Source organism: Myotis yumanensis, unplaced genomic scaffold (genome assembly GCF_028538775.1).
Source record: "Myotis yumanensis isolate MYYU_CA2020_CCGP unplaced genomic scaffold, mMyoYum1.0.hap1 SCAF_16, whole genome shotgun sequence".
Classification (NCBI taxonomy): Eukaryota; Metazoa; Chordata; class Mammalia; order Chiroptera; family Vespertilionidae; genus Myotis; species Myotis yumanensis.
In genome coordinates, this window is record NW_027223767.1 from 40,239,739 (window position 1) to 40,250,656 (window position 10,918).

Sequence of the window (10,918 nt, forward strand, 5' to 3'; positions counted from 1 at the left end):
TGCTCCTCCTTCGCCTGATCAGAGCCTAGGATGAGAGGAAGTAGCAGAACCCATAGAACTTGGTCTGGTCTCCAGGGCTTCAGTTGGATCACCTGGGCGGGGCTAGAACCTCACCTGCCCATATGGTTCCACTCAGGAATCTGCCTTTTCTAGGCCTCCACCCAGATATCCCCTACCTTCCTCGTGAAATGGCATTATTAAAAGACAGTAGAGGGTGGGTTCAAACCTAGCTCCAGCACATAAATATATTTATTTTATTTTTTGTTAATCCTCACCCGAGGATATTTTTCCATTGATTTTTAGGGAGAGTGGAGGAGAGAAGAAAAGACGGAGAGAAACATCGATGTGAGAGAAACACATTAATTGGTTGCCTCCAACCAGGGCCAGGGACCAAGGATCCTGCAACCAAGGTATGTGCCCTTGACCGGGATTGAACCTGGGACCCTTTGGTCCACAGGCCGATGCTCTATCCACTGAGCCAAACAGGCTAGGGCTCTAGCACATAAATATAAAAGGTGTCTGGCTCCGTGGATAGGCCTGCAGACTGAAGGGTCCCAGTTTGATTCTGGTCAAGGGCAAATGCCGGGGTTGTGGGCTTGATCCCCAGTAGGGGGCGTGCAGGAGGCAGCCAATCAATGATTCTGTCTTATCATTGATGTTTCCATCTCTCTCTCCTCTCTGAAATCAATTATAATATATATATATACTTAAAGGTGTCTGGTCTTTGGCATGTTCTCTCTCTGACCCTCAGTCTCCTCATCTGTAAGCCAGATGTTGTGGCACAGAACCACTTTACCCGGCCCACAGAATCCACGTAGAGCACTGCTTATGGTATCATTTATTTTCTCTCCTCCCCTTTCTGTTCTATCCTTATCTGTGCCACGCCAGCACGACCAAGGGTGATCCCGAGTGGGGGGGGGGGGGGGCGGGGGGGTGAAAGGATTAAGGAAAGACAGACAAGAGACTGAAAGCTGGGTCTCAGTGGGATGCTGCTCCCTTTGAGGAGACAGTGCCAGCGCCCACAAGCCGTGTCTTTATTTTATAGCTGATGCCACGAGGCAAAGTAGGGGCGTGATCACGTTGTTTACAGCATTCTCGTGAGTTCCAGCCTCACTCAACTACATGCACCTGAACTCTATCACAAGGCACGTGGGGCCACGTGTTCAGACCATAGGTTCAAGCTTACAACCATAGCTGTTGGCTATGATTGTGCTGGGAGGGCCCTGCCCTCCAGCTGAGACTTGCACGTGGCAATGAGAGGACCCTGTCCTTTCATTAGTCCGAGGCTTGAACCTGGCCAAAACACTGTACCCGCGCCCCATACCTATCCTTCCTCAGCCCTGCAGCCCACTTCACCACAGCCAGCTCACTGCCTCAGCTCAGGGGAAACCCAGCTGCCTGGCATGAGGACATTCCACCTCGCTGAGAGGATCATATAAGCGAGGAACTAGGGCCTCCTGCTGCTCCGGTTTTCTTGGGGACAACCATCAGGCCTTGATGCCTTTAGAATTGAAAGAAACTTCCCCTCTAAAAGGTCAAGAAAAGCCCTGCATGCTCTGCCCGTTCCCTCTCTGCCCCTTATCCCACCTCTGTTATTCCTGGAACATGCCAAGCAGGCTCCTGCCAGAGCTTTTCTTAAAATATTTTTTATTGATTTCAGAGAGGAAGAGGGAGGGAGAGAGAGAAAGAAACATCAATGATGAGAGAGAATCATTGATTGGCTGCCTATTGCACGCCTCCTACTGGGGATAGAGCCAGTAACCCGGGCATGTGCCCTGACTGGGAGTTGAACCGTGACCTTCTGGTTCATAGGTCGATGCTCAGCTACTGAGCCATGCAGGCCAGGCTGCCAGAGCTTTTACACTGGCTGTTCCCTCTGCCCCAGGGCCCTGCCCCCAGATCCCTGCAGGTCCTGCTCCCTTACTTCTCTCAGGTCTCCATTCAATATCATCACATCAGTGAGGCCTTGCCCGACCACCTTATATAAAATTCCACACACACACCCATCTCTTTGGTCCGTTAGTTTTCTGCCTGGTGTGTAGCACCATCTGACTCACTATAGATTTATTTGTTTGCTATTTGTCAAGCAGCACCCCTTAACATGCAAGCAGCCTCCATCGAGTCAGGGGCCTCATTGATTGCTCTAGATTTAGGCCTAATAGTGTCTGGCACACAGTAGGTACTCAAGACATACTTGTTGAATGAATGCATTGCTGTGGCCCTGGGGTGAGGTACTATGAGCGACAGTCCACCGTGGAGGAATCATGTGGGTAGAGTTAGGGATGTGCAGATTCTCAAAAGAAAGTGGGGGGCGAGGGGGGCGTGTCATGGTGTGTAGACAGGATGCTGGGAGAATCACCGAGAGCTGGGACCCACCCTGCCCCGAGCGTGTGTGTTCTTACAGTCTGACACTTTCCACATACATTATACCTTTATTCCTCACCCTCACAGCACCCCAGGGAGGTAGATAATAGCTTTCCCATGTTACACTTGGGAAAACTAAGGCACAGAGAGACTAGGTAGCATATGAAGGTCACAGAGGGACTTAGCAGAGGGTCCAGGGCTAAACTCATGTCTTTAGACTCTGTCACCGTGTGTATTCATCCCCGTCCTACAGTGCTCACTATCCACTGCGGCAGCCCCTGGCCCTCCTTCCCTGCCCCCAGGCCCCAGAAGCCTCCACCGTGTTCAACCCCACTTTTCCTCCCTGTTCCAGCTCCAGGGCGGGCTGGCGGGCTCTGCAGGGCAGTCCTTGCCTGCCAGGAAGAGTTAACAAGGAGTGTTTGTAGCAGCCGCTGTCTCCAAGGAGAGGAGAGAAGAAAGGAGGGTGGAGAGGCCAGGCCAGGCTCCACTGAGGTCCGGCTGGCGGTGGGGGGTGGGAGGCAGCCAGCGGGACCTGTCCAGCCCTGGAGGGGAGACAGGAGTGACCTCACTTCCATCTGTCCTGGCAGGGGGCCAACTCTGGGTCCGCGGGGCAGCCAAAGAGTGAGGTTGCTGCAGGGCCACCAAGTAGGGAAAGTCCTGGCAGGGACTGAGGGATGCGGGGAGGGGGCGGGACCTGGCCAGCCTGGGGGAGGCGGCCGAAGCCAGTGGCAAGTGGCAGAACCTGAAATCCGAGGCTCTCCCAGGGTGGAAGGGGAACCCGAAGTCAAGGAGAACCAGCCAAGACACAGCAGGTGGCAGGAGTGAAGACAAAGAGCAGGAGAGAAGAGGTGCCCACCTCCTCCTCCTCCGCTGAGGGTCAAGCCATGTCCCAGCGCGGGGGACGAGGGAGGAGGTCTGGGACCCCAGGGCCTCCGGTGCGCAGCGTCCGGCCCTTTAAGTCCAGCGAGCAGTACCTGGAAGCCATGAAGGAGGACCTGGCCGAGTGGCTCCGGGATCTCTATGGGCTGGACATCAGTGCTGCCAACTTCCTGCAGGTGCTGGAGACGGGCCTGGTGCTGTGCCGGCACGCCAACGCCATCACCGAGGCTGCCCTGGCCTTCCTGGCTGCGGCGCCTGCCCGAGCCCACAGGATTCCCGTGCCGCAGGCCGGGGTGTCCTGCAATGGGGCTGCCCAGCCAGGCACGTTCCAGGCCCGGGACAACGTCTCCAACTTCATCGAGTGGTGTCGCAAGGAGATGGGCATCCAAGGTACCCCCCCCCCCCCGCCCTCCCCTTCCCCAGACCCTTACCTTGCTGGGCGCCCCCCCTCCTCTCCAAGGCCCAGGCTGCACTGAAGGCCAACAGCCAGGGTCCTCCTTCCAGATGTGCCTTGGGCCAGCTCATCTCTTTCCATTCTTCTGTTTCCCCACCTCATAGTAAATCCTCAGTAAAGAAAGGTGTTCATTGAATGATTCACTCATTCAACAAACACATGTTGAGTCCCTATCTCCTTTGTGCGAAGCACCGAGGACGGAGAGCTCTGATCCCCAGTTCCAAGGAGTTCAGGGTCTGGGAATGGAGACGGATGAGTGAGCAGACACATACATGACAGCCCATTGTGATAAAAGCTCAGGAGAGGGGTGTGAGCGCTGGGGAGGGAACAGCTACCTGATGAGGTGGAAGGTGGGGGCAGAGAGAGGCCACATCGAAGAAGGAAGTGTGAGCTGAGTCTCGAGGCATGAAGTTTGGGGGAAAGCAGGGGACCAGCAAGGGCAGCCCTGTTTGGTGACTGGGAGAAGCTGCTGTGGGTGAGGGCACAGGCTGGGGCGAGGTGCTGAGAGAACAGTGGAGGAAGCGTCGGACATTAGGGAGGGGCCAGTCAGCTGGGGCTTGTGAGACTCGGGGGAGTGAGTGTCAGGGTCCCTCATCTCCTGGGCCTGGGACCAGCAGTGGGAGGGAACTGGATGTCGTGCCATCCTCCAGGCCAAAGGCCGCGGGTGTGAGGCAGAGGGGAGGGTTAGGCCAGGCTACTGGCTGGTGGCAAGGCAGTGAGGGGCAGGGTTGGAGGGGTGAGCAAGGCTAGTGTTTTATTGAGCACTTACTATGTGCTGGGCTGTGTCTGCAAACACAACAATCCCATGAAATAGACTATATCCCCATTTTACAGAAGAGAAGACTGAGGGCTCAGGGACTAGCCCCAGGTCACACAGCTGGCGGGTGGGAGTGTCAAGGATCCCTGGAGGTCAGGCTCCCAGCCCCGTACTCAGCCCTGCCTCCAGACACCTGGGCTGGAGGTAGAGGATGAGATGCCTGGAGGCTACAGGAGGTCAGAGGAGGAAGCAGAACAAACAGGCTTCTTGCTTCTGGACTCACCCCGTCTCACAGCCAGGCCCCAGGGTCCTTTGCTTGGCTGGGTCACTTCTTCCCATCCCCAACCTGCCCTCTCCTGTGACAGGAGCCACCCTGTCTGCACTCAGTGCCGGACCAATCCTGCCCAGACCCTTCGCGGGGGCTGGTGTCAACTGGGATCCTCGGACCCAGACTTGCCACCGCCTGGCTCCGGAAAGGCCAGCGGGGCTCGGACGGCCTACCCACCCCCTCCCCCTCCCCTTGCCAGAGGTGCTCATGTTCGAGACGGAGGACTTGGTGCTGCGCAAGAACGTGAAGAACGTGGTGCTGTGTTTGCTGGAGCTGGGCCGCCGGGCCTGGCGCTTCGGGGTGGCGGCGCCCACCCTGGTGCAGCTGGAGGAGGAGATCGACGAGGAGCTGCGGCAGGAGCTGGCCCTGCCCCCGCCCGACCCCCCGCCGCCCGCGCCGCCCCGGCGCCGGCCCTGCCACTTCCGCAACCTGGACCGGATGGTGAGGGCTCGGGACTCGCCCTCAAGGCCCCGCCTTCCTTTGCCCCACCTCCCCTCCCCTCCCCTCCCCTCCCCTCCCCTCCCCTCCCCTCCCCTCCTGTCCCCTCTGGGTCACCCCCTTTTTGAACTCCTGCTCCCACCCCACACTAATCCAGAGCGGGTTTACATCTCAATCCTAATCACAGATAGTAGTAGCTAAGCCTCAATTACGTTTTTATTAGAAATCCAGTATTCTACACCTCGCTCATGTAACCCCCGTGAGATAGTTTTTAAGAACACAGTCCCTGGCACCATCTCTGACACCTGGGATCAAGTCTGAGTTCCGCTGCTTTGCAGCTGTGTGACCTTGGGCAAAGTATTTAACCTCTCTGTGCCTGCGTTGCCTTCCTGTCGCGAGGGGCAGTAACAGTACCTGGCTTCTACGACTGGCATGAGCATTAGATCCGCAAGTGCATATGAAGGGTTCAGTCTGCAGAGGGCGCCTGCCATCGGAGTCAGCTCTTACTGTGTTAGCCCCGTTCTACCGCCGAGGAATTGGGGTGGGGAGGTCCCTTAACTGTCCAGAGCCTCTGACACAGTGGAGGCAGGACCCCAACCCTGCCAGCGTCTGTCAGATTCCAAGGCCCACCTTCTTCATCATTCCACTCCACCACCCCCATCAGCTGACCACGTGGGCGCTGGGCCATAGGTGACCACTCCAGGTCTTGTTCTCGCTGGTTCATTAAAAGTCTTCCCTACTCACTTCTCAGCCCCCAGCTCTGACCTCAGCAGAAGCCCTGGGCTGGCTCTGGGGAGAGGAAGGCCCCCCATTGGGCTGGGCTTGGCATGGGTGGGGAGCTTGGCACATGTGCAGAAGGAGGACTGAGCCCATGCCCACTGCCCACAGGTTCAGAACCTCGTGAGCCACTGCACATGCCCAGTTCAGTTCTCCATGGTCAAGGTGTCCGAGGGGAAGTACCGTGTGGGGGACTCCAACACCCTCATCTTCATCCGGGTAAGTTTTGGGGTGAAGGGCCTCAGGGTCAGCAGACTAGGATTTCCTTCCATGGGACCCTGCCCAGGCCCGAGGGCTAGAATAGGAAGTCACCGTTCATCCCAGCATATCAGGTCTTGAGGCTTGCTTCCTCTCCCTGGAAAAATTCCAGAAGATTCCTCACAAAGTTGGCAAGCCTATTCCCTGCTTCCATTGGGGCAGCCAGAACCACCCCCACCACCTGCCTGATTTTGAGGGGTCCCCAGGCAGAAGTGAAGTATGAAGAGTCCTCCCAACTTCTATCACCGCCACTCCACCCATAGGCTTGGTCAGAGCAAGGGGCTTGAGAATCCCAAGTTTGTGTCCAGTGCATCGCCCAGCCACAGGGACCTCATAGTTCACCCCTCAGATGCCTGCTTGGTACATTCTGCACCGTGAGCAGTAGGACAAGCTGAAATGTGCCTCCCCCAGCCCCCCCACGCTCCATACCTGGCTGATCCTCTGCAGAAACAGTCTGTACCCAGGGGAGTGGCCTGCAGCTCAGGGACATGGCCAAGCTCTTTAGGGCACTGGCCACAGCTGGGGACAGAGCCAGCTCCCTAAGCCCTCACCCAGACCCTGAGCCAACAGCCCTGTGAAGTAGGCTGGGGCAAGGAATTGTGGCCCCACTTTTCAACAGAGGAAATGGAGGCCTAGAGAGACTGTGTGACCGAGTGGAGTGGGGCAGAGTCCCCCGGATTCTTTGACACACGCTGCAGAGCCAGGGCCCCGTTTCTAGTACAAACATGCGCAGGGGGAACCCTTTACCGTGAAGGGAGAGGGAGGGCTCTGCGCCAGACGGCACAATGCTTGTGCGATGCCTGGTTTCATTGTGGGACAACTTTCTGTTGGACCTGCCTCCACCCTTGACAACATGTGTCATCTGATGCCCATCACAGAGGAGACTCAGGTGGCAAAATATGCACACGTCCAACTACCAGGGGATATTTGCCTGTGTACATGGGTGGGGTGTGTGCTGGGAGCCGGCAGGCTGGTCCAGGAAGAGGGCGCACTCTCCATTTTGCCCTCTATCTTATACTTGCCCCCCTGCAGGTCCTCCGGAACCACGTGATGGTGCGTGTCGGGGGCGGCTGGGACACCCTGGGCCATTATCTGGACAAACATGACCCCTGCCGGTGTACCTCCCTCTGTGAGTCCCTTGCGGGTCCCCTCCCTGCGCTCTGGGTTGGGAGGCTGGAAGTGGGAGGTAGGTATGAACTCCAGGGGCCAGAGGTGTGTGGGGTGGAGATGGGGGATATGGAGAAAAGAAGATGCTATAGAAGGTACAGGTGTGGTGCCCCCTCAGCTCTAGAAAGCAAGCTGAGCAGGCATGATGCAATACCAATTCTAGCCACAGGATGGCGCCAAACACAGAGAATCAGCATTTGGTCAGGGTGCATCTCGGCAGGGCTTAGGTCTGGCTGTGATGTCCACAGCGGTGGCACCAAGCATGACCTGGAGGGGTCCTTAGTCCTCCAGTAATCCCCACCAGCACCACCAGCCCCCTAATAAGCATTCATTCTACGTAAAATATGTGAATTTGCAATACAAATGCAGCTTTAAATAAGTCCCCTGCTGAGCCCTCGCACCGGATTTCATCCCCGGAACCCCTGTAAGAACATTCTGGCACTGGTGCTGTCACTGTCCCTGTAGGTCCCACTGTCTCTAATATGGGGTGTGGAGTGTGGAACAGCTGTGGTGGGAGCCAGCAGCAGGAATGTCATCCTTTCCTCCTCTCCTCTCTGGGGGGCTGTGTTGGTAGCACACAAGCCAGGCAGCTTCCTGAAGCCCCCGGTCCCACCAGTGCAGCACGAAGTGAGGGTGCTGGATGAGCCCTGGCAGCCACAGCCTACGATGACCATCAGCCGCTCTCAGAGCCCACTGCCCCCTGTGGACTGGAAGACATACACCTCTTCAGGCCGGAAGCTGAGGCCCCCCGCCTCCTCCCCCACACCTCGCAGTGAATGGTGAGCAGGGGCAGGGGTCCTCAGAGAGACACCACCATTCCTGAGGTACAGGGGAGGGATGGCAGGGCCTCTTTCTCCTTTGGAGCCCACATTCTCAGAGGCCACCCCACCCCAAGATGAAGGGAATGAGTCTCTTGGCAGTACCCTCACCCCAACAAGACCTCAGGTGTTCAGAACCAAAAAAGCACCCAATACCTTTGGGATTATCTAGTTACTTCATGTGCTCCCATTTCACAGATGAGGAAGCTGAGGCCCATAAAAGGAACAGGCTTATGCAAGGCCTTTCTGCCATTTCATGGTAGAGCAGACACTAAGACTCCCCTGCCACCTAAGACTGGTGACCTGTAGTTGCTGGGTTTGAAGTAACCCAGGGTGCAGACCAGGCTGCTTTCTACCTGCTTCAAGGGAAATGATGGAGAATAAAGTTAAAGGGTATCTGCCATAAGGAATACCCTTGGACAGACACAGAGGGAGAGGGAACATCTGTTTCCTTCCACATGAAGTCTGGCCCCCTTGGAGTTCTGGTTGGGGAAAGGCCAGCCCTTCCCAGAGCCAGGGGGCTGGATTAGGCGACCCTGACAGCCTTATGATTCTCCCTTTCAGGCGCCAGGAGAAGCCACCTGCCCCACCTGAGAGGCAGCTGCCAGCTGGGGACAGCTCACCCAGCCCCCAATCCTCACCCACCCCCAGGGGCCGAGACCCACAGTGCACCTCCTCAGGGAAGAGGGAGGACAGACACCCCCCTGAACTCCCCAGGGGAAGGACTCCTACATCTTGGGTTCGCGAGGAGACAGACAGCTGGAGAACCCATCCCAGGACCCCCACCCCCCAGAGACTCCGAGCCCCTGAGGCTACTGCCAAAGGGACCCCAGCAAGAGGACCATCTCCCCTGCCTCGTTACTCCAGTTCATCAGCCAAGCCCATGGGCCCCAGGAAGCCGCCTCGGGGTGATGCTCCCTCCCAGCTCAGGGAGCCAGTGTCCGTCCGTTCTCCATCCCCTGTTAAAGGGCCCACCAAGATCCCTGTCCAGCTGGCCCCTGCCCGACCTCCCACTCCAGGAGGAAGCTTTCCAGGTACTGCAAGTGGAGGTCTTACAACAGAACTGGAGAGAAGCTCCGTACCACCAGGGGCTGCCACTGGAGTCCTGGCTGGGTCCAGTCGTGGGGACTGCTCTGTGGAAGGAAGGCAAGGGGTCCAGAAGGTGGACGTCTGGGTGACAGCAGAAGCCGGAGAGTCCCGGGGCCTGGACACGCCCCTGACCCTGGGTGGAATCAAGAAGCCAGGCATCTGCCATAGCCTTGAGGAGGAGCTTTTGGCCAACATGAAGCTGCTAGAGGTAGGGACTGCCCACCCCCGGGGCCCAGGCTCTGGGCTCATCCCTCGCAGTGGAGTCTACGTCCCCAACCTGGGTGGGCGGTGGCCTGAGCCTGGGGGTCCTTATGACAAAGTCATCCAAGAACTGGCTCAGGGCCCTCCACCCCTCATTAAAGTGGACCTGGGTGCCTGGAAGGCTGCCCCTCCAGACTCCCCTAAGCTGGCAGTAACCACAGGCCCAGGAAGCCCAAAGGGGAAACTGGGAGCCAGAGAGAGTGGGCCAAGGACAAAGGCAGCCCTGGGTGCCAAGGACACCAGGATGAGGAAGGTCCCAGCTCCAGGAGGGCAGGACTGCTCAGCCCCTCCTGTGTCTGCCAGCCTGGAAGCCCCCACACCTTCGCCCTTGGACCCAAATTCTGACAAAGCCAAGGCACGTCCAGGCAAGGGCAAGAGAACACTGCGGACGCCCCGAAGAGTACCATCTATCTACAAGCTGAAGCTGAGGCTCAGACTCCGGCCCCGGAGAGACCACAGGCCTGAGGAGCGGCCTTCACGAATCCCCAAACCCCTGGCCTACCTCCGCTTGGGTCCAGCCAGGGCGCCCCCAAGCGGCAGGCTGGAAAGAGTGTCAGCGCTGGGTGGGAAGGGAGGGGAGGCAGCCCTGGTGGATGGAGCCTGGGCAGGGGAGAAAGAGGAAGGAAAGGAGGAGAAAGAGGCGGCCGTTCCACTGGAGAGCAGACCACCATGTTCGGAGAGCCTGGGGCCTCGGCAGCTGGATCAGCTCCCACCCGAGGAGGAGTCCTGGGTCTAAGGAGGGGCTTCTCATCCCAGAGCCGGTGAAAAGAATGCCCAGGTGGCCATTGGAATCCCAGCCACAGGAACAGAAGGAAGGGCCCCTCACCTGGATACAGGGCCTTGGCCAGGAGACAAATAGAGCATCCATCAGCTCAGACTAGCAAATGGGACAACCCATCATCTCCACTCCAATTCCAGAACTGGGACAGGGGCAGTGGGGCCACCCTATACCTTATCACCCTCCCCCAGGACAGCTCCCCAAACCCCTGTCCTTAGGCCATGCCCACTGTTTCCACAATTCTTATGTCATTAAAACACAGGTGGGTCTGTCCTGGAGTCTCCAGCTTGAGTCGCTCTCTCTAGGGCTGTCGTGATGCAGGAAAGTGTAGCTTCAAACATTCTCCCACTGGAGGGAAGAGGATCAGGGAGGGAGCTGGGGTGAGAGAGCCAGTCTTTCTCTCCTGAGTTTCAGCCAACCTCGCCCCCAGACAGCCCATCTCCTGGAGGTGGCTGGTGCATCAGCACCATGGACAGGGACAACGGCCACCAACATAGGCTCCTGTGAGACTTCAAAGCTGGGCTCTGGGGCTTGGGGACTGAGATCCCTA

At 57.7% G+C, this 10,918-nt stretch overlaps 1 protein-coding gene across 1 annotated transcript; it reads left to right on the plus strand.

Moving 5' to 3' along the window:
* Nucleotides 1-2,873: 2,873 nt before the first annotated feature.
* On the plus strand, nt 2,874-10,641 carry GAS2L2 (growth arrest specific 2 like 2). The gene is made up of 6 exons (XM_070393851.1): nt 2,874-3,633; nt 4,982-5,223; nt 6,109-6,216; nt 7,288-7,384; nt 7,997-8,201; nt 8,805-10,641. The coding sequence occupies exons 1-6, from the start codon at nt 3,249-3,251 to the stop codon at nt 10,324-10,326; spliced, it is 2,559 nt and encodes an 852-aa protein (XP_070249952.1). The 5' UTR covers nt 2,874-3,248; the 3' UTR covers nt 10,327-10,641.
* The last annotated feature ends 277 nt before the right edge of the window (nt 10,642-10,918 follow it).